Source organism: Callorhinus ursinus, unplaced genomic scaffold (genome assembly GCF_003265705.2).
Source record: "Callorhinus ursinus isolate GAN/ISIS: 27379988/994484 unplaced genomic scaffold, GSC_fseal_2.0 scaffold8, whole genome shotgun sequence".
Lineage (NCBI taxonomy): Eukaryota > Metazoa > Chordata > Mammalia > Carnivora > Otariidae > Callorhinus > Callorhinus ursinus.
Window position 1 is genome coordinate 25,547,224 of NW_027397070.1, and position 24,696 is coordinate 25,571,919.

The 24,696-nt window shown below is 35.6% G+C and overlaps 1 protein-coding gene across 3 annotated transcripts in view; it reads right to left on the reverse strand.

The window, feature by feature from the left end:
* Window positions 1-24,696, reverse strand: part of MAP4K5 (mitogen-activated protein kinase kinase kinase kinase 5) — a 108,931-nt gene that overhangs the window by 45,502 nt on the left and 38,733 nt on the right. For all 3 annotated transcript variants that reach the window (XM_073895182.1, XM_073895181.1, XM_073895183.1), the window contains 7 exons: window positions 17,391-17,481; window positions 16,905-16,969; window positions 13,000-13,055; window positions 5,389-5,436; window positions 5,258-5,300; window positions 4,180-4,252; window positions 243-374 (listed from right to left, as the gene is read on the reverse strand). In XM_073895182.1, the coding sequence (XP_073751283.1) occupies window positions 243-374; window positions 4,180-4,252; window positions 5,258-5,300; window positions 5,389-5,436; window positions 13,000-13,055; window positions 16,905-16,969; window positions 17,391-17,481 (508 nt within the window). The remainder of the gene's footprint in view (window positions 1-242; window positions 375-4,179; window positions 4,253-5,257; window positions 5,301-5,388; window positions 5,437-12,999; window positions 13,056-16,904; window positions 16,970-17,390; window positions 17,482-24,696) is intronic.

Genomic DNA, 24,696 nt, shown 5'->3' on the forward strand with positions numbered 1-24,696 from the left:
GATTAGTAAAGATTTGTTGTATGGAAAAGTTTCAAATAGTACTGATGATTCACTCCATGCTGCCTTAGGAACAGCAATAAAAGAGAGCAGGTATTGGGTGCGATTGATTACCCGTAGGTCCCTTACAACACCTTTACTATTTTGCCAGATTTGAAAATGAGCTGGGAACACCCAAGTTATCAATATTTCATTCTCCTCGAAAGCTTTATTAATAACTGTATAATTGTAGAGAGTGAGAACACCTCATTGGATGAAGATCAAACATAGGCGGTTGAAGTTCTCCAAGTTCAATCGCCGTTATTCCCACTGCCCAGATATCACAGAGCTGGTTGTAGCCACCATTCTTTTCTACTGCTGCAACTTCGGGGGCCATCCTAGGAGGAACCAGTGAGTATAACATCTTTAGTTTTTAAAAAATGATAGGAAATCTGTTATGTTTTGTTATATTTTTGTTATATTCACTAAACTAGAGGGAAAGAGGCTGACAGATTTTACTGGGAAAGAGTTAGTAAAGACAACATACATACAGATATACTCTTTCAAAATTCATTATTTCAAAATCTGGGATCTTCTCTGAAGACGTGCGCTCTGAGGAAAAATTGTGTTGTCTTACTTTAGTTTCTGTTTTGTGAATTTTGTCATATAATACGGGAAAAGAAAAGAATACCTAAATCCCCATGAAATGTTCCCAAAGGAGGTGAGAATGAATCAGCAGAGAGCTACAGCAGGGTGAAGAGTCTCAACATTTCAGAGGACACAAGTGCAAATGCAGAGAGACCAGAGAACACGGAACACCTGGCAAGGTGATAGGACAGTGCTCCTCAGTGTATGATCTAGAGCCTTCCCTGGAGCCATAAACTGCTTGTTATGAGTCTATTATAAGTACAGGAATTGGGAGTATTAACTCTTGTCCAAATACATGATCATTTTTTAGTAATTCATTTCTAACTTATTTTATAAAAGTATCAGTCTGTCATGAGCAGGAAATTTTAGAAAATTGGTCGTTCACCACAGGTAGTTTGAGAGGGTCTAAAAAGTATTTGTAAAATGAACCTCAGAAGTAGGAGCTAAATAATGAATAGCCTACTGATTATATAAGGAAGTTTAGACTTTATTGTGAAAATGGGGTAATTCTGGGGGGTAAACTTGATCTAAAACTCATGGCAACGTGAAGGACCGTATGAGAGGAGGTAAAAACAGAGTAGGGTGAATGAGTTGGAAGACTATTTCAAAAATACAAGGGAAAAAAGATAAAGGACTTTTCAAATGCAGTGGCAGAGGGGACTGAATGAAAGGGGTTGACTGAAGAGACTGATTTGAGTGAAAAATGCTTGTGGATATTAGAGTAGAGCTATTATCGAACAACTGTGGAATATATCTAAGATTGAAGGTCAATTTAGTAGCTGAGCTGGAGTTATTTGTTTGGGATTCAGTAGTATATAATAATGGCATTTGAAGTTATAAAGTATAAATATTACTGGGGGAAATACTCTTTTTTAATGTTTACTATTTTAAAATTAATTTATATTAAATATCCATAAGGTAGAAGTTGCTTTTATTTTTTATTTTTTTTAAAAGATTTTATTTATTGATTTGAGAGAGAGAGTGAGCATGAGTGCAGGGGAGGAGCAGAAGGAAAGGGAGAAGCAGAGTTTCTGCTGAGTAGGGAGCCTGATGCAGGGTGCGATCCCAGGATCCTGAGATCGTGACCGAGTCGAAGGCAGAAGCTTAACTGACTGAGCCACCCCTGGAAGTTCCCTTTATATGTACTTAGATTACAAAAAGTTACATAGCACAATGTCTCTCAACTTAAAAGTGGTTAAGGATATAAAATATGTATACTAAAAATGCTGATATGTAGATGTACCTGTTATATGCAAGTACTATGTACATAAAAATGGATATAGGAGTAAAGAGAAGAAGATAATCACTACTATGGAACAAAATGACTAAAGGCAAGTTCACATAAGTCGAGCTGGAGTTCTGCCCACCAGAACCAGTTAGTAGTGGGTAAGTGGAGCACCAAGATGACCAGGAGTGTTGTAGTTCCTGGCGCAGTGGGAAGCAGAGCTGTGATCTATCAGTTTACCATGAGTCAAGAAAGGCAGAGTATGTGCCACTTTTAAGACAAGGCATGACTTAAGATAAACAGAGAAGATGGATATACTAGGGAGGTAATAATACCTAATATAGTCAGGGTACAAAAAACAAATTTTGACTACAGAAGAATGTTCACAGGGGAGGACAATCACAGAAAGAGATTGAGGAAGGAAATAGGCATATGATGAAGGAAATTCTATAGGTAATCTAACTTAGCTATGTTTTCTTCTAACTTATTTAAGTGATACTTATTGGGCCTTTATTTTTCCTGTTGTTATAATTGATAAGTGTTGACAAAGAGAATTTGGAATATATGGAAGAAAACGAGTCAAACATTATCCCACTCAAAGACAGCCACTGTTTCACACATTTACATCCATAAATTTTACTTACACATGTATCTTCTTTAACATGGCATTATATTATGCTTTTAATCTTACATATGCTATTTTTAATCTTGATTTTTTGAATAACAGTACATCATGAACCTATCCACTGACCATCTTTTAAAACAGGATTGATTGATTGATTACAACAGGATTTTTAATACCAGCAATTTATTCCATTGATCTGAATAAACGTAATTTCCTTAACTAATTCTTCTTGCATGTGCAAACCTTCTCTCAGTCTTTCATTATTAAAGTACTGCGATAAAGCTCTTCATATAATAATCTGTGTCTCTCTGATAAATTACTACAAGCAGAATTCAGACTAAAAAAACATAAACACTGTTAAAGGTTTTTGAAAAACATTACTGCCAAATTATCCTTCAGAACTGTTCTACCAATTTCCACTTTCACTGTCAAATATTTAGTGACAGTGATAAGTATTACTCATGATTCCAAATATTTTCCAATTTGGAGAAAAGAATGGTGTTGTTCATTTAATTTACATTTTTGGTCATCATTAGGGGAAACATTTTTCATATTTCACATCTTATATGTATTATTTTAATAACTGCTTCTAATGAAATACTTTTATTGACTTATTAAGAAGTTATATATTAAAGGTATTAAAACCTATTTTGTCATATTTTAGTGGATATTTCCTGATTTATTTGCCTTTCACTTTTGTTCAACCTAGTGTTCAACTTTAAATTCTCATGTAGTTAAATCTATCAATTTACCCTTTAATGTTTTATGCTTTTATGCCAAGAAAGGCTTACTCATTTTTTTTTAAGATTTTATTTATTTTATTTTAGAGAGAGCGAGCGAGTGAGCAGGAAAGGGGCAGAGGAAGAGAATCTGAAGCAGATTCTGTGCTAGGCATGGAGCCCAATAAGGGGCTCGATCTCATGACCCTGAGATCATGACCTGAGCCGAAATCAAAAGTTGGATGCTTAACTGACTGAGCCACCCAGGCACCCTGGCTTACTCAACTCAAAGCAGATAGTCACTGATAGTTCATTTGGTTTCACTTTTATATTTAACTATTTCCATACACAATTTATTTTGGCATTAGGTATGAGGTATAGAGCGACTTTAAATTTCTTTCCAAATAGTAAGTTACCCAAACACTGATATTAAAAAATCCAACCTTTCATACAATCTTTGTCACCTTTATAACATTCATTAAATTATTTTACATACTAAGGTTTACTACTAGGTATTCTGTTATATTTCAATTATCTATCTTCATTGATGAAAGCAGTGTTTTAGAAAGATCATTTTGTCAGTACTTGGTAAGATGCATTGAGGAAGGTGGCTGGTGCATGCATGAATTTTAAACAGCCAGAAAGTGAAGACCTGGATTAAAATAGAATCAATACCAAAAGAAGGCTAGTAAAATGACAAGAGATTATAAATAAGAGTCTTTCTTTTGAAAAACCCCATACTTATGAGTCCTCTTAATACAAAATCCCAGGGACAACAGGAATTATTAGCTCTTTAATACAGGGAAAGCTGGACAATAAAAATGGGTATCAAAGTTCCCTAACCCAATCAGAAGTATGAGAGTATCAAGGAGCATGCAAATTTCCAGACTTTCAGTCAACCGTCAATTGTATCACTAAGTATCTATGCTGATCACCAACTCTGAAGAAATGAAAATGCACAAAATCTAATCATAATAATATCTTACCAGTAGGGAGTGCCAATGAAAGATTTTCTCTTTGCAATGGTGGCTGTTATTTTCGCAGCCACGCCAAAGTCAGCTAGTAAGGAAAAAAATTGAATAAAAATTTTAGTTCTTTCAATAAAGTTACCCACATTTCTAAATTTCACCCTTAGGCATGGCATTATTAAGAATTCAGACAGTAATGCTAAGGAAATGTATATAAAATGAATACCTAAATATTTTCTTGCTTAGTTTATAACATTCATTGAAGGAAAATCATTTTTTGGCACTTTACTAGAATGAAGCACACTTTATAAAGAATGAAGTTAATAAAAAACTTATAAGCACGATGAAATTAATTAGGAAAAAAAACATAAAAAAATAAACCCCCCCACCTGGATGCCTTTTACTCTAACACAAGTAGGGCAGTATTTTGGTGCTATTAAAGAAAGTCTTTTTTTCTCTATATAAACTTTATTGTTGTTACACATGGCTGTAAAAAACTAAATGTACATATAGTTCATTTTTGTCATTTAACTAACACCTCAGGGAATCTACTCCTGTTCTCCTCAACTATTAATTTTGATGAATGAATAATGTTCCATAAGTGGATTTATTACAGTTTAACAGTTTTTTTTTTTAAGATTTTTTATTTCTTTATGAAAGAGACAGACACACGGGGGGGGGGGGCAGTGAGCACAGGGAGGGAAAGAGGGAGAGGGACAAGCAGGCTCCCCAATGAGCACAGAGCCCGATGTGGGGCTCCATCCCAGGACCCTAAAATCATGACCTGAGCCAAAACCAAGAGCCAGACCTTAACCAACTGAGCCATCCAGGTGCCCCCAGTTTAACAGTTTTTTTACTGCTAGCTCTGTTTGTACTTTTTTCTGTTATAATGTACAATTAATAGTTCTATGAATATAGATTTTTTTCTTTTGGATTAACTTCCTTAAACATTATCTAAGGAGTATAATTACCGGATCAAAACATGAATATTATTGAGGTTCTCAATATGACTATTAAGCCTGTATAATGTTAATTCTCATTTAAAATTTTATTAAATCTTTTTGGGAAAAAATGTGAGGAACTTGAAATAACATACCTAATTTTACATCACCATGATCTGTCAATAAAATGTTTGCACCCTAAAACAAAAATATAAATACTATTAAATTACCATCATAAAACTCTTTCAGATAAAATTATCAATTTAAGCATATTAAATTAACTTACTTTGATATCCCTATGCATTTTGCCTTTTGTATGCAAATAGGCAAGACCCTGAAGTTAAAAAAAAAAAAGTATGCATTAGCAAATTGCAAACTTAACACCTACATTATCTTTTTTTTAAGATTTCTCATTTGAGAGAGAGAGAGAGAGAGAGAGAGAGAGAGAGAGAGAGAGCACACGCACTAGGGGCAGAGGAAAGAATCTTCAAGCAGTCTCCTGGCTGAATGCAGAGCCCATTACGGGGCTTGGTCCCACAGTCCATGAAATCATGACCTGAGCCAAAAGCAAGAGTAGGATGCGTAACCAACTAAGCCACCCACGTGCCCCAATACCTATGTTTTCTACTTAAATTCTCACCAAATAAGAAAAACTAGAATGTCTTCGGGGGGGGAGGGGGAACCTAGAAGAGTTTCTTTTTACTAATCAATGTTTACTGTATTTTAAGATTTCAAATTCATTTTCTGGTAAAAATCAGAAATATCTTACTGTAAAACCATCACCAAGATAACGAACATATCCATTACCCTCAAAAGTCCCTCTTACACACAAACACAGATCTGCTTTCTATCCCTACAGATTTAAATTTTCTAGAGTTTTAGATAAACTGAATTATATAGTATATTCGTTTTTGTTTGGTCCCTTTCATTTACAATAATTAATTTGAGATTCCTTGTTAATGTGTATATCAATAGTTCATTCTTCTTTATTTTTGAGTAGTATTCCATTGTACAGATACACCGAATTTGTTTACAAATCCACCTCTTGATAGACATTTGGATTGTTGGATTGTTTACAGTTTCTGGCTTTTATAAATAAAGCTGCCATTAAGGTTCATATACAAGTACTAGTATGATTTTTTTTCCCTTAGGTAATACCTAGCAGTGTAATAGCTGAATTATATGGTGGTAATAAATTTAAACTTTTAGGCAAATGCCAAACTGTTTCCCAAAGCAGCTGTACCATTTTATATTAAAACCAGCAGTGTATGAGAATTTCAGTTAATCCATATCCTCACCAACCTTCTTAAGGTCAGTTTTTTTAATTTTAGCCATTCTTTGGTGAAGTGTCTGTTTTCTTTTTTTAAGATCCAAGTGACTTTATTAAGCAAGATTCACAAGTTGGGCAGCATCCCATCTATCAAGTAGAGTTCCAAGGAGTTGTACAAAATTTCTAGGAAGGAGGGTGGGAAAAGAAGTTATTAATAGAAATGATTGTTTCAGGCAGGGTCACCTTCCCGTAGGGGGAAGGGCAGGGGTCTTATTAGGTGGGGGGATGGAGAGGGTCCATGTGACAGATTCCTCACTGATGCTGGTCAGGAATTTCCCGACCAGCATCAGTGAAGTGTCTGTTCAAATCTTTTGTCCATTTGTTTATTGGGCTCTTGTTTTTTTATTACTGACTTTTGAGAGTTATTTATGTACTCTGGATACAAGTTCTTGATCACATATACACTTTACAAATATCTTCTTCTAGTCTGCAGCTTCTCTTGTCATTCTCTTACCAGTGTCTCTAGAAGAATGGAAGTTTTCAATTTTAATAAAGTCTGATTTACCAAGTTTTTCTTTTATGGATCATGCTTTTCATGTTATGTCTGAAAATGCTTTGCTTAATTCAAGACTGCAAAATTTTCTCTTGTTTCCTTCTAGCAGTTCTAGTTTTAGGTTTTAATATTTAGGTCTATGATTACTTTTAGGTTTTTACATATGATATGAAGTACAGCTTAAGGTTCATTTGTTGGCGTATGGATGTCCAATTATTCCAATCCCATTTATTGAAAAGTCTATACTTTCTTCACTGATTTGTCTTTTCAACTTTGTTAAAAACCAGCAGTCCATTTATGTGTAGATTTATTTCTGGTCTTTCTATTCTGTTCCAATGAGCTACTTTCCTACTCTTATGCCAATGCCACTATGTTTTGATTAATACAGTTTTGTTAAGTCTTAAAATTGCTGCTGGCTCTCAAATTTTTGTTCCTTTTTAAAATTGTTTGACTATTCTAGATTCTTTGTATATCCACAGTAATTTTAGAATGAGCTTCTCCATTTCGAAAGAAAAAAGTGCTTCCGTGGATTTTGTTTGGGATTGTACTTAATCTATAGGTCAACTTGGGGAGAACTGACATCAGAACTATTGTTGAGTCTCCTCATCCATGAATATGGTACAGTTCTCCATTTACTTAGGTCTTCTTTATTTTTTCTTAGCAGTTTTGTAGTTTTTAGTATGCAGGGATTTATGTATCTTTTGTCATACACATTCCCTTAAGAATGTCATATCTTTTGTTACCATTATTATAAAAGTTCTGATCATCTGTTGCTAGGGTACAGAAATCCAATCAATCTTGTACATGGATCTTGAATCCTGCAAACGTTTTAGCCTCACTTATTAGTTCTAGAAGCTACTTTGTAGATTCTATTCCATTTTTTATATAAATAATTATGTGGTCTGTGAATACAGTTTTACTTCTTACTTTCTAATCTGGATGCCTTTTATTTTTTTTCTTATTGCACTGGCTGAAACCTCCAGTACAATGTTGAAAAGAAGTGATGAGAGCAGACATTCTTGCGCTGTTTGACTGATTGGTGGGAAAGCATATGGTATTTTACCATTAAACGTGATTTAGTTGTAGGTTTTTCATAGGTGTTCTTTATCAGGTTGAACAAGTTACTTTCTATTCCCGGTATGCTCAGAATCTTTATCAGGAATAAATGTTGGATTTTCCTAAATGCTTTTTCTAGGTCTATTTAAGATGATCATGTGGTTTTCTCATTTTGTTTGCTAATATGGTTAATTACTTGAAGTAATTTTTGAGTGTTAAATCAAAATTGCATTCTAGGATAAACCCCACTTATTGATGATGTATTATCTTTTCAAATATGTTGTTGGATTACCCTTATTCACCTCTTATTTTCCTCTTAAAGTTTTGCATCTGTACTTATGAAGGATAGTACTGGTCTATAGTTTTGTTCTCTTGCAATATTATTTGATTTTGGTTTTGGAGAAATGCTGGTCCATAAAATCATTTGGGAAGTATTCATTCTTTACTCTTCAATTTTCTAGAAGAGTTTCTGTAGAATTGGCATTATTTTTTCCTTAAATGTTTGGTAGAATTTATCTATCCATATCATCTGACTTGGAGTTTTCTTTGTGGGAATATATATAAAGAAGAATTCAGATGATTTCTGACTGAGTGATCTTTGGTAGTGTCTCTCAAGGAAATTGTTATTTTTTTCCAAGTTGTAGGCTTTACTGGCAGAAAGCTATTCATAATATTCCTTAGGTACTAAGCATCCTTGTTATTATTTCAATATTTGTAGATTCTGTGGTAATATCTTCATATTCATTCCTTTTATAATTTTTTATTTTCTCTTAGAGGATTATCAATTTTATTGATCTTCTCAAAGAATCAGATTTTGGTTTTATTGCCTTTTTTCATATTTTTCTGCTATTTCATTGATTTCTCACTCTTTATTATTTCCTTTCTCTGCTTACTTTGCATTTAATTTGATTTTTTTCAGTTTTTTTTTTTCAAGATTTTATTTATTTATTTGAGACAGAGAGAATGAGAGAGAGAGAGCACATGAGAGGGGGGAGGGTCAGAGGGAGAAGCAGACTCCCCGCTGAGCAGGGAGCCCGATGCAGGACTCGATCCGGGGACTCCAGGATCATGACCTGAGCTGAAGGCAGTTGCTTAACCAACTGTGCCACCCAGGCGCCCTTTTTTTCAGTTTCTTAAGGTGGAATTTGAAGATGTTAATTTTAGACCTTTTTTCCTTTCTAATAGAAGTGATCAGTACTATAAACTTCCCTCTATGTATTGCTTTAGGAATACCCCACACCTTCATGTGTTTTCATTTTCATTTGGTTCAAAATACTTTTTAGTTTCTCTTCTGATTTCTTCTTTGATCCATGGGTTACTTAACAGTGCTTTATTTAGTCTCCACATATTTGGAGATAGTCCAGAAATATTTCTGTTAATTTTTAATTTAATGCAATGTGGTCAGAGAATATACTTTGTATGATTTAAATCCTTTAAAATATATTGAAACATATTTTATAGCTCAAAATATGGTCTATCTTGATAAATGCTCTATGGGCACTTGAAAAGCGTATGTATCACACTGTTGTTAGACTAAAATGTCAGTTAGGTCAAGCTGATTGGTTTTATTGATTTTCTGCCTACTTGGGCCACAGAATTATTGTGAGAGGGGTATACCTGATTATAACTGTGTGTTTGTCTATCTTCCTTATAATTTTATCAGTTTTTGCTCATTTATTTTGAAGCTGTGTTATTGGGGGCTCAAGAATTTAGGGTTGTTACATCTTTTGACGAAGTGGCCCTAGAGAAGTAGTAGTTTGCTCTAAAGTCTACTTTGTCTGATATTAATATGGCCACTCCAGCTTTCTTTTTAATAGTATCATATATCTCTTTTTTTTTTAAAGATTTTATTTATTTATTCATGAGAGACAGGGAGAGAGAGAGAGAGAGACAGGTAGAGACAGAGGGAGAAGCAGGCTCCCTGCTCAGCAGGGAGCCAGATGAGGGACTTGATCCCTGGACTCTGGGATCATGACCTGAGCCGAAAGCAGACGCTTAACCGTCTGAGCCACCCAGGTGCCCTCATATACCTTTTTCTTTTCTTTTGACTATTTGTGTTTTTATAAATGTACATTTCTTATAGGCAGCATCTAGTTGGGTCTTACATTTTTCCATTCTGACAGTCTCTGCTTTTTTATTTTTAAAAAAAATTTTATGTAATAAAAATTATATGTAATAAGATATACAGTATGATGATTTGATATATATATATATACACACACATAGTGAAATGATTACTTGAGTCAAGCTAGTTAACATCATATCATCTCTTCATAGTTACTGGTTTGTTTTTTGTTTGTTTTTTTAACGAGCACCTGAAATTTACTCTCTTAACATATTTCCAGTATTCAGTACAGTATTATTAATATAGTTGTCATGCTGTACATTAGTCATCAGTCAATCTACATGGCTTGAACTTTATAGTCTGACCAACATCTCTCCATTTCTCGCCCCTGACCCTCAAGCTCCTGGTAATCATCATTCATTCCACTCTCTGCATCTATAAGTTCAACTGTTTTGGATTCTACATATAAGTTACTTATGCAGTCTTTGTCTCTGGTGCCTGGCTTATTTCATTTAGTATAATGTCCTACAGGTTCAAATATGTTGTCACAAATGACAGGATTTCCTTCTTTTTATGATTAAATAATATTCCACTGTATATATACACTATACCTTCTCCATTCATCTGTCAACAGACACCAAAGGTGGAAGTTTGTCAGCATAACAGAATTTCAAAATTGGAACTAATCTTGGAGGGCATCCTTACCAATGCTCATTTTATACTTAGGGAATTAGAACCATAAAATAGATTGTGGTCATATACCAGGATCAGAATGCAAATTCAAGTTTTCGTTTTGTTTCTTACTTCCATTTAGTACTCTATCCATTACTTAAAGCAATGACTTTTGGAAATTAAAAAAAAAAAATCTGTCAACAATTCTCTGCTATTAGTGTCTGATTAGTTTTGTATTTTATGTGAACACAAAAAGTAGATATCTATGTTATGAGAGTATTACAAAAATATATATATATGACAAATTTACTTTTGTATATTTAACATTCAGATTTTACATGGTATGTATTATAAAGCATGAGGAAACCAACTCTTAGAAATGACTAGAGTTTTCTCTTAAATCAAATCAATCTCTCAGTTTCTAAAATATGGAAAAATAACATACAGAACATCAATTTCACTTCTAAACAAACTACACAATCTAGGAAATGTAGGGATAGAAGCATTAATTAATAATTATCAGTTGTAAATTACTAAAATAAAAAATGTAATCACTACTACTTAATTCCTAATTTAAATGTTTTAAGGGATATGAACAAAATTAATACTTGCTAGCTTTTCAAGGCACTAAAAAAATAAATTGGGAGAAATGCTGCATACTCTATACCTTTATTAAAGGGTCACAATCTAGTTTATTAAAAGCTCTCACAGGTCACTCGGCATCAGGGAAATCCAAATCAAAACCTCAATGAGATACCACCTCACACCCGTCAGAATGGCTAAAATTAACAAGTCAGGGAACGACAGATGTTGGCGGGGATGTGGAGAAAGGGGAACCCTCCTACACTGTTGGTGGGAATGCAAGCTGGTGCAACCCCTCTGGAAAACAGTATGGAGGTTCCTCAAACAGTTGAAATTAGAGCTACCGTTCGATCCAGCAATTGCACTACTGGGTATTTACCACAAAGATACAAATGTAGGGACCCGAAGGGGTACGTGTACTCCAATGTTTATAGCAGCAATGTCCACAATAGCCAGACTGTGGAAAGAGCCAAGATGTCCATCGACAGATGAATGGATAAAGAAGATGTGGTATATATACACAATGGAATATTATGCAGCCATCAAAAGGAATGAGATCTTGCCATTTGCAACGACGTGGATGGAACTGGAGGGTGTTATGCTGAGTGAAATAAGTCAATCAGAGAAAGACATGTATCACATGACCTCACTGATATGAGGAATTCTTAATCTCAGGAAACAAACTGAGAGTTACTGGAGTGGTTGGGGGTGGGAGGGATGGGATGGCTGGGTGATAGACATTGGGGAGGGTATGTGCTATGGTGAGCGCTGTGAATTGTGCAAGACGTTGAATCACAGATCTGTACTTCTGAAACAACGCAACATATTTTAAGAAAAAAGGAAAAGAAGAAGATAACAGGAGAGGAAGAAAAGGGGAGTATGTCAGAGGGGGAGACGAACCATGAGAGATGATGGACTCTGAAAAACAAACTGAGGGTTCTAGAGGGTAGGGGGGTGGGGGGATGGGTTAGCCTGGTGATGGGTATTGAGGAGGGCACGTTCTGCATGGAGCACTGGGTGTTATGAACAAACAATGAATCATGGAACACTGCATCAAAAACTAATGATGTAATATATGGTGATTAACATAACAATAAAAAAATTAAAAAAACAAACAAACAAACAAAAAAATAAAAGCTCTCACAGGTTCTGAAATAAAGAAGTAAAGAAACTTCTGCTTAATACAATATTGACCAAAACTATAAAATGGGGTTCTGCTATCAATGATACTTATTAATAATCACATAGAGCTAGAAGTTCCAGGTAACATTCCAGGTTATGGTTTGCTAATTTATTCTCATTTTGGGAGAAACAGTAAAAGACTTCATGTTTTATGCAAAAGGATTCCTTCTCTTGTCATAAAACTTAAAGGGAAAGACAACTTGTTAGGATTGAGAGGTTTGGTGATTCATCCACAAAAACCAATGCACACCTGTGGTTTTCCTTAGCTCTGCAGCAACTGAGGGCCAAATCTGACAAAATGGAACACCCGACATCACCACTGTTTATATCAGCATCAGCTTAAATGAATTCTTGTGACTCATTCAGAAATAAAGAACCAGACTTGCAGAATTACAATATGAGAGGTTAACAGAAAAATCATTTGGTTTACTCTTTTTCTTTAGGGCATATCATCATTTTATAGTTTTCAATTGTGAAACCAGAACTGCCTTTCTATCCACATAAGCAAAGGTATTACCTGTAAAGTTTCTCTGCACACATAGGCTATTTGCAATTCTGATAATGGCCCAGTAACTAGGAAAAAAGAGACACCACATTGTTATATACTTCAATACAACAGCTTAAAAACGTCTACCGTAAAAATGACAAACTATTATAAAACTTCTGTACATATCATTGGGTGACTTCTCAACATGAGCACACATTGTTCTTGTAATCAGGAAACAAAAAAAAAATTAAGTTGAGAACTTTAAAATGTACTTTAAAAATGGAAGATTTACTCTATAACAACTTTGGTCAGTGAAAATATAAGCACCCATTATGTGCAAAGCATAGTACCAGGCAACATAGGACGTTCTACAGAAAACAATAGACATGATCTTAATTCTGAAAAATTTTTCTAAAATAAAGCCAAGAAATGAGATAAACATATATAATTAATTACAGTTATATAAAGTAGAGAACTGTAAGAGATCGATTGTTGAAATATATTGAAAGGCAGCATATACTGTATTTTTCAAAATAGGAAGGCTTGATCCAGCACCTTATCTAAGAATTTAAAACGTAACCAGGTAACTTTTTTTTTTTTAAAGATTTTATTTTTATTTTAGAGAGAGTGTGTGTGAGCAGGGGAGGAGTAGAGGGAGAGGGAGAGAGAGAATCTCTGGCAGACTCCTCGTTTTATTTTAGAGAGAGAGAGAGAGAGCATAAGCAGGAGGGGCAGAGGGAGAGAATCTCAAGCAGACTGTGCGCTGAGCATGGAGCCTGATGTGGGGCTTGATCTTTGAGATCACGACCTGAGCTGAAACCAAGAGTCAGTGGCTTAACCGACTGCCATCCAGGCACCCCTTCTTCCTTTTTAAGATTTATTTATTTGAGAGAGAAAGAGAGAGAGAGAGCGTGAGCTCATGTGCTCTTGGGAGGAAGGACAGGGAAGGAGAATCTCAAGCAGACTCCACGAGCATGGAGCCCCATGGGACGGGGAATGGGGGGGCGGCCTCGATCCCATGACCCATGAGATCATGACCTGAGCCGAAATCAAGAGTCAGATGATTAACTGACCACCAAGGCACCCCCTGGGTCACTTCTGACAACCAGATCTCTATTATAAAATATAAAATCCTTTTGTAAGTACCTAACCAGACACTTAAAAAATAGGCCTTCCAGGAGTGACTGGGTGGCTCAGTTGGTTAAATGTGGGACTCTTGGTTTTGGCTTAGGTAATGATCTCTGGGTCTGAGATCAAGCCCCACGCTGGGCTCTGTGGAACTCTCTCTCTCTCTGCTCCTCCCCCTTCTCGTTCTCTCTCTCTTAAAAAAAAAAATGCGTCCAATACCATGAGAATATTTGAAATCCGGGATGGTGTTTGCTGGCAGTGAAACCAAATCAGGTACTTATACATAACCTTCCCTTAAATATTTTACTGCATATTTTAATCACTGGCTCTCCACAGCAATACAGCAACATAAAATTTTGATATTTAGCAACTTGATAGACTAATAATAAAACAAGGGAAGCTGCCTTATTAACAGTTTATTGTAAGTTTAGATATTCTTGATTACTATGCTATCTAGTATACAATACACAGGGATGGATACTTCTTGGATTAATTTTTTTTTTTTTTTTGCAGTTTGGTAATCTAAATTTACTGTATTTGACTGACTTATGGAACATCCCGGACTTGATTTCTTTTCCATCCAAACTTAAAGCATCTACTAAATCAGTACCATTAAAATCATGGTCCACTTCCCAGCAGCAACAGCTTGTAGGAAGTTCATATTCTTCATCCACACCTATACTAGTTTCCTAGGGTTGCTGTACAATTTAACATAAGCTAAATGATTTAAATCAACGAAAATGTATTCTCTCACAGTTCTAAGGGCCAGAGGTTAGAAATCAAGGTGTTAGCAGGACTGTGCATTCTTGGATTCAATTTAATTCAACAAATATCAAGTCTAATAATGGAAAGTAGGAATTTAATAAATAAGATTAATGTCTTAAAACAATTTTTTAATTAATTTTAAAAATTTAATTTAAAAATGCCAGCTATATAGTTTTATTTATCCATATTCTTGAGTTCTCAGTCTGTAAAAGTGTGAATAAAAATTATAATTGTAAAAAAACTTTTCATATAAATGATAATTCTTCATAAAATCAAAGAAAAGAATTTTAAATTGAGTGGCACAGTTGTTTACCAATAATTCTTTAAAATTAACAGTAGGATACAAGAGAACATTAATTCTAGTATGACAGAATACATAAGAAAATGACTAGTGTATAAGAAAATAAAACTTTTAAAAAATGGGATTCACTCTTGTTTTATTTTTTAAGATTTTATTTATTTATTTGAGAGAGTGTGTGTGTCCAAGCACAAGCAGGGGAGAGGGGCAAAGGGAGAGGGAGAAGCAGACTCCCTGCTGAGCAGGGCGCCCAATGCAGGGCTTGATCACAGGACTCTAGGATCATGACTTGAGCAGAAGGCAGACGCTTAACCAACTGAGTCATCCAGGTACCCCTCACTCTTGTTTTAAAAACTCTTTGTAATATTTTGTATATTTGTAATATTTATGTGGTATTAAATATTATTTAAATAAAAAGAGGCAGTGTCCAGAGTTTAGAAATCAGTCACAACTATTTTTTTGTCATGGGTTATGTGACAAAATTAGATTATTATTATATTCATTAATTTATAATTAAATAATACATCAGTACATTTTTATTAGAATTCAAAATTTTACTTATGAGTCCCACCTTATCCTACCCTAGAAGTAATGACTTATCAATGTAGTACATATCCTTTCGTTTTGCTATGCATTAAAATTCACATATAATGTGAATATAAAAAGTTTTATTTTTTAAAGCCTAAGTGTGATTGATTATGCTATACATATTTTCTCTTGATCCAATTTTTCCATTTAAAGAGGCCTTGGAGAGATATATCCAGGTTAGTATAAATGGAGTTACTTCATCTTTTTAAATGCTGCATAGTATTCCATGTTATAGAAGTAGCATAGTTTATTTAATAATTGCTCTACTGATTATTTTAAAAATCTGACCTCTACAAGCTACAAATATTATTTAAACTTGATTAGCACTTCTTTTTACATCTACTATGGTTGTATTTGTAAACTTGATGACTGAAATTTGATAAGACTGTCAATATAAAGATTTCAACCCAGAAATGTTTGAAAGTTTCACAGAATTCTTAATAAATGATACAATGCAAAGCTGCAATGGGAGTTTTACTATTCCATATTCAGTTAAATAAAGAAAAAACACTGTTTTATAAGGATCTCTGCTTAGTCTCATAAACTCTAGAAAATCAGTTAATTGTCAACAACAAAACAAATTGGAAGCTAAATTATGGAGCCAAAATGAAGACTCTTTCTAAATAGTAAAATCTAATTCAACTCAGAAAATGGCCTAATTACCTAACAGAATGCTCAATAAAAAATACTTCAAATGTTTAAAAATTATACATTCTTAATACAAAAATATAGCAACAATTAAACTGCTTTCTTAGTTATGCTAAATGATTTTTAAAATAGATATACAATTTCTTTTATGTGAGAGTTAACCTTTGTATTTCAATTCTTACTTACAAGGAAGTTGGGGCAGTTTCAATTGTAGATAACATATTTTCCTACAGGCTACATAAGATTTCCTAGAGACTACATCTAAAAAGTAAAATTTGGATTGTACAAGAACTCTTGGATTTCTCAGTTCAGGTTTCAGCGAATTTAACTGGATAACCAACAAAAATAAAGTTTAGAGTTCTTGTATGCACTAATACTACAGGAGCAGAATGGAAGAATGTAAAACAGTATATCTACCTACCAATATCCCTGGTTAACTACGAATGATAAAAACAACAATCATTAAAGTCAAAGTCAGTTTTAAAATATAAAGGCAAATTAACAGTACCATGGTAAATATCTTGAAGTGATCCACCACCACAGTATTCCATACAAATCCACAGTTTTTCTCGACTAATATGAAAGAGAAAGAAAATTATATTAGGTAGGAATTCTTAATCACTGAATGCTCTGAAGGCTTTCCCTCTTCAGTACACCAAGGTTTAGAATGGATTACAGGGTGTACAGGAAATTGCCCTGGCAGTCTCTCTTCCAGATACAGAAAAGCATAGAACTTACCGTCTTCAATGGTTTAGAATATAATCAGTTTTACAAGCTAAAACACTTATTTGTAATCATTTATAATATTTATTGCCAGAAAAGATGTAACTGCATAAATGGAGGTGTCACTAATATAGCAGGGGAGACAAAGAAAAACTGAGACAACATAACTTTAAAAATTTGTATATAACAGCATTTACATGAAAAGGAGGGAGAGTGGTAGTAAAGAAGTATAAAATACAAGGAGAGCATATGCTTTGTTTTTTTTTTTTACCTGAGATAGCTCCCAAAGTAGGCAACGATGTTGCAATGTTTACATTCTTTGACCATAAATATTTCTTGTTGAATCAAAGAGAAATCATCTCCTGAAAAACAAAATGATAAAACTTAGACACCAAGTTACATTTTGAGTCTTATATATGGGAAAAAGAAAGGAAAACTTTACAATAAATGTTAGAGATGAGGAATTAGATACTCAATACTTTGGTGGGAATATAAACTAATACATTCTTTCTAAAACACAGAAGCCCTAAAAATATACAAAATCTTTGAACTCATAATGTCACTTAAATTTCTTTTCTGTACAAATCAAAACCTCAATGAGATACCAACTCACACCAGTCAGAATGGCTAAAATTAACAAGTCAGGAAAAGACATGTTGGTGAGGATGCGGACAAATGGAACCCTCTTACACTGTTGGTCGGAATGCAAACTGGTGCAGCCACTCTGGAAAACAGTATGGAGCTTCCTCAAGAAGTTGAAAATAGAGCTATCCTACGACCCAGCAATTGCACTACTGAGTATTTACCCCAAAGATACAAATGTAGTGATCCAAAGGAGCATATGCACCCCAATGTTCATAGCAGCAATGTCCACAATAGCCAAACTATGGAAAGAGCCTAGATGTACATCAACAGATGAACGGATAAAGAAGATGTGGTATATATATACAATGGAATATTGTGCAGCCATCGAAAAAATGAAATCTTGCCATTTGCAAGAAAGTGGATGGAACTAGAGGGTTTTATGCTAAGTGAAATAAGTCAATCAGAGAAAGACCAGTATCATATGATCTCACTGATACGAGGAATTTGAGAAACAAGACAGAGGATCATATGGGAAGGGAAGGAAAAATGAAACAAGACGAAACCAGAGAGGGAGACAAACCATAAGAGACTCTTAATCTCAGGAAACAAACTGAGGGTCGCTGGAGTGGAGGGGAGTGGAGGTGGGTAGGGGGGTAGGGGGGTGGGAGGGATGGGGTGGCTGGGTGATGGACATTGGGGAGGGTATGTTGTATGGTGAGTGTTGTGAATTGTGTAAGACTGATGAATCACAGACCTGTATCCCCGAAACAAGTAATACATTATATGTTTATTAAAAAAATTTTTTTTCTGAAGGAGACTATACAGAGATAAATGTTTTCTACAATGTGACTTAATAATGAAAGAATGATTATAAGTATAAGGGACCATATGGTCCCTCTGCCTCTCCCCACCACTTGTACTCTCTCTCTCTCTCAAATAAACAAATAAAATCTTAAAAAAAAGATTTGGTGGCTGGGTGGCTTAGTTAGGCATCTGCCTTTGGCTCAGGTCATGATCTCAGGGTCCTGGGATGGAGCCTCACATCGGTCCTGGGATGGAGCCTCAGGGTCCTGGGATGGAGCCTGGGATGGAGCCTCACTTCCTGCTCAGCAGGAAGCCTGCTTCTCCCTCTCCCTCTGCCTCTCCCCACCTCCCCTGTTCTCTCTCTCTCAAATAAATAAAATCTTTAAAATATAAATAAATAAATAACTTATGGTACAGTTATACATATAATACAGTTAAAACATGTTTTGATTTGAAAATGTTCATGATATATTAAGTAAAAAAGGGATGTTTTATATATAAGTACATATGTATACAGAAAAAATGTCTCAAAAAACTTATACAATGTTTATGTCTGGGTGGTAAAATTAAAAGTAACTTTGCTTCTTTTTATTTGTATTTTCCAATTTGTTTATTTCAAATCTATTTGAGTTGTTTAACTAGGAAAAGTTATATTAAAATGAAATATTGGGTAGTTATGGGAATTTCATGGTTGTTACGGGAATACCACCTAAAATGATATTGTCACCATCAAACTTCATTTTATATAGTAGTCTTTTTGGGGGGGCCTTTTTCAGTTTTTAATTCCAGTTAGTTAACATACTTTAACTATCTATATTAGTTTTAGAAATACAACAGTGATTCAACAATTCTATTCATTACTCAGTGCTCATCGTAAGTGTCCTCAATCCCCCTTCACCTATTTCCTCCATCCTCCCCCCCCCCCCCCCCCCTGGTAGCCACCAGTTTGTCCTCTATAGTTTAAAGAGTCTGTTTTTTTGTTTCTTTGTTCATTTGTTTCTTAAATTCCACATATGAGTGAAATCATATGGTATCTTTCTCTGACATATTTTGCTTAGCATTATAGTCTCTAGATCCATCCATGTTGCTGTAAAAGGCAAGATTTCACTTGTAAAAAAAATATTTCTTAACTGTCTGCTAGTAGAAGGGGCTCAACGGAGATAATCCAAAACAGATGATGATCTATGTTTCCCATTATCAGTTTAGATAAGTAGGGAGTAGGGAGTAGCTCCTGCAAGTTATAGTAAAAAGCCTGCCCACCTAGGTGTAGAGGCTTTCTTTGTCCACTCCTGGATACCAGAATATGGTTTCTCCTTATATCTTACTCCTCTGCCTGAGCCTTTTCCATTACAGCATTAAAACTGATTTATACATGCTAATCTCCAACAAGCAGGCTAGATTCTAGCCTATCCTTCACTTTACCAGGAAGCCCTGAATTACAAAGGAAAAGAAGAGTAAAGAATTACCTAACTTTGTTAATACATGCTACTCTTTGGATTTCATCTTACTCTCACTTTTAAATGTACACAGAAGTCATATCTGAGCTGTGCTAAAAAATGCTCCAGTTAACTCTGGGATTTAGAACAGATTTTCTCACAGGAGTAACTTCACAAATGATGTCTAACTTCTTAATGGTGTCTAAATTCTTAAACTGACCTTTAAAAGCCAATAATATGGCTGAATTAATGCTAATAACAAACCACTACTTCCTGGGGAAATTTAGCTGAGTTCCTCCCCCCCCCAACTGTGGTTCCAGCAGAAGCTACATGAGGTTTCTGCCAGAAAAGGTGGGGTCTTGCTGAGACTGAGCAACAGTTTTCTACAGCTGTAGCTGGAAGCTAGAGTTCACAAGAACAGGTCATAAATAACTCAGATGTTTGGGGACTGTGCCTTCTTTGATATACTTAACTTTGTGAATGAACTCCAGTTTCAAATATATTCTTCATATATCTGTTTCACCATTGTCTTAAGCTTTAATCCAAAGCGGGTAGAATGTTCTTTGAATTGAAACTGTACCATGGAGCAGACTATATAAAGATAATATTTTTGTAGTCTATCCTGAAAGGCAGATAAGCTAAATACAATAATTCATTACAGATGTAATTATTCTTTGATGGGTTACATCAGCTTCTTCAAAATATCTAAATTTGGGTTCACTTTATTCTTCTGATTGGGTGATGATAGACAGCCATTTCCTTTTGAGATAAAAAATAAAATCTACTAGGTTCAGACGCCTCAGGCTTATAGGTTCCAGCTCTGTTGTTCATGTAAAAATGGGTTTTGAGGAGATTATTTCCTCAAAAAAGAGAAGTTTCATTCGAGACTAGCTGAGAAATACAGAACCCCATATCTGCAGTTTGGACTAAGTACCTGTTATTTCCAACCAGATGTCTTGCTAGCACCTTGAATTTAATGTGCTCCAAGGTACCAATATCTTAAGAACCAAATAATTTTCTCTTTGGCCTTTCTATTTGTGTTAATGACACTTTTTTTTTTCTACAGGACTAACCTCTGGCAGCCTCTCTGTAGCCCTCCTAAGAGAACTGACCTCGGGGCAGCAAGAGTTAGTCTGTGTCATGTCATCTTTTACTTGCTGAAGGCACTGAGGTGGACAAATGACCTAAAAAATGTGGTAACTAATCACATTTGGTGTCTTGAAAATGTGAACCATGGAGACTGAGTAAGTTGTTAGTAACAAGGAGCATCACATTAAAAGTGGAATATTAGAATAAGAGTCTATGAATGATTGTGGCTAAGGTTACTAGAGATGTACTGAAAACCTGGCTGATGAGTATATCCTTATATAGGAAGGGAAAGATCCACCAGAGCTTGAAAGTGTACCAAAGTATAGGCAGAGCTAGCTGGGAAATCCCTGAGACCAGAAGCTCATGACCTTAAGGTGTGTGTGTGTGTGTGTGTGTGTGTGTGTGTGTGTCTGTCTTTCTTTCTCTCTCCCAGGAACTCAGCCTGATACTCTTAGGAAAAAAAGACTGGCAGTCTTCAGCCAGAAGGGGTGTGTGTGTGTGTGTGTGTGTGTGTGTGTGTGTGTGTGTCTGCCTTTCTTTCTGCAGTCTTCAGCCAGAAATGTGATCCATAGGGAGCAGGAAGGATGGTAGCTCTGTGTCTGAGATGGCTGACATTGGAATCAGTCCTGCTTCTTAGCAATATGTTGTTGCTTATTTTATAAATAACATGAAAACAAACTTCTTAGGACAGCTAAAGGTACTTTTTTATTAGTATCATCCAACTATTACATAAAGGCCTAACTATTACACTTGCTAGTTTTATTCCATTAAAATTCTAAACTGGACGTTTTAAAGTAATGTCTGTCATTCTTAATTAATCTTAAAATCACTTATTAATTAGAGATTCCTAGGCTCACTTTATGCTTTCTGAATCAGAATCTTCAAGGGATTCCTAAGATCAGGCAAGTTTCAGAAACCCTATTTTAAATAATTCTGTTTGGGTAAGTATTTTCTGAGTTATAAGTACCTGATTTACAAAGAGTTTGTAACAACAGCTATTTATACTGACACAACCATTCCATTCCAACATTATGCATCTTCATTGTTTTGGAGAACAAAGCTGTCAAGACAGATTTAACATTTGGCTACTGATATACACAATTATTTGATTTTTAAATATACATATATATATATTTCTTTTACACTCCTTCCCTTTACCCCTTTGGATGGCAGGAAGGAAAGAGGGCAATGAACACGCATATATATATATAATTTGTTTCACCCTGACAGGTAATTCCATATTAGGCAATCTTTCTCACAAATACATCTATTTTCCTTAATCATCTTACTCATTTCTCTCTGTCATCTAATTCCTGGTCATTTACTACAGGAAAATCTCATTCTCTATTCTCTTTGTTTTATGCACAAAGCAAAAAACAACTCTAAACACGGTTAGTAAATTTAGAAACTACTATTGTTAACATCTACTCAAGAAAAGGAAAGCCAAAGTCCTGGAGTTAAATTGGACCAACAAACATACAAAGAATGTATCTGCTACTACTAAAGCCTTTGCAAGTGCCTAGATATCCTCTTCAAAATGTCCTTAAGATCTGATTTTCTAGGGGAGCCGGGGTGGCTCAGTCATTAAGCTCGGGTCATGATCCCAGGGTCCTGGGATCAAGCCCTACATCGGGCTCCCTGCTCAGTGGGGAGCCTGCTTCTCCCTCTACCATTCCCCTTGCTTGTATTCCCTCTCTCTGTCAAATAAATAAAATCTTAAAAAAAAAAAAAGATCTGATTTTCTAGTATCTTGTGGAGAGTTTTTGCAATCTATGTTTATGAGAGACACTGGTCTGCAGTTTTCTTTTTTTGTACCGTCTTTGGTTTTGGTATGAAAGTAATATTAGCACTATGAAGTGAGGCAGGCAGGTCACATTCACTGGGTGCTGACCCTGTCAGGCACTGGGAATGTATTAGTGAAACAAATAAACAAAAACAGACAAAACACTTGCTCTCTGGGTGGGTGTCAGAAAGTAAAACAAGTGAATATATATGTCAAGTATTATAAGTGCTAAGAAGAAGAGTTAATTAACCAGAGCTTGGGATCAGAGAATGATGGAGCTAAGTGCTGTTTTACACAGACTGAAGGGTCAGAAAGGCCTTTCCAATAAGGTGATGTTTGAGCAAATACATGAACATAGCGAGGGAGTAGGTCAAATGGATCCCTAAGGGAATAACATTCTAGGCTCAAGGAACAGCGAATATGAAAGCTTTAAAGCAGCAGTTTATCCGGCACATTAGAAAACAGAGAGACGCCCAGTGTTTGTAAAGTGAACCAGAACAGTGGTAGAAGATGGGATGAGCCAGGAATTAGAAGGCCAGATCAGAAGTGGCCTTTTCCGGGGTGTCTGGGTGGCTAGTCAGTTGAGTGTGTGATAATTTCAGCTGAGGTCTTAATCTCAGGCTCATGAGTTCAAGCCCCGCACTGGGTTCCACGCTGGGCATGAAGCCTACCTAAAATAAAAAGGGGGAACGCCTGGGTGGCTCAGTCAGTTAAGTATGTGACTCTTGATTTAGGCTCAAGTCATAAGTTGCGAGATCGAGCCCTGAGTTGGGCTCCATGCTCAGGTGGGAGTCTGCTTGAGATTCTCTCTCTCCCTCTGCCCCTCCACCACCATGCACATGACGCGTACTGTCTCAAAAAAATAAAATCTTAAAAAAAAAAAAAAGGGAAATGGCCTTTTCAGCCATCATAAGGACCTTGATTTTTTTAAAATAATTTTTTATTGTTATGTTAATCACCATACATTACATCTTTAGTTTTTGATGTGTTCCATTATTGTTTGTGCATAATACCCAGTGCTCCACGCAGAATGTGCCCTCTTTAATACCCATCACCAGGCTAACCCATCCCCCCACCCCCCTCCTCTCTAGAACCCTCAGTTTGTTTTTCAGAGTCATCGTCTCTAATGGTTCATCTCCCCCTCCGACTTACTCCCCTTCATTCTTCCCCTCCTGCTATCTTCTTCTTCTTTTTTTTCTTAACATATATTGCATTATTTGTTTCAGAAGTACAGATCCGTGATTCATCAGTCTTGTACAATTCACAGCGCTCACCATAGCACATACCCTCCCCAATGTCTATCACCCAGCCACCCCATCCCTCCCACCCCCCACCACTCCAGCAACCCTCAGTTTGTTTCCTGAGATTAAGAATTCCTCGTATCAGTGAGGTCATATGATACATGTCTTTCTCTGATTGACTTATTTCACTCAGCATAACACCCTCCAGTTCCATCCACGTCGTTGCAAATAAGGACCTTGATTTTAATCCGAGCAAGATGGCAAGCCTTTGAGATTTTTGAATAATGGAGTATAGTATCTTAGTTTCAGAAGGATTGCTCTGGTTCCTGTGTTGAGAACAGATTCAACATAGCGTATGGGGGGGCAGGGGAGAGAAGAAGTTGGAGGGGGTGATAGCTCAAGGCCTAAAGCAAAGCAATCATTGAGATAACTCAAGCTAGAGTTGAAGTGGTTTAGGCGAGGACAGCAGCAAAGAAAGTGTTGACAAAATTAAGAGTCTGGATATATTCTGAAGGTGGAGCTTTTTGAAGGTAGAAATGTTTATTTTTTAAAAGTTCCACAGGTGATTTTTGGGGTTCCTGGGTGGCTCAGTTGGTTAAGCGTCTGCCTTCGGCTCCGGTCATGATCCCAGGGTCCTGG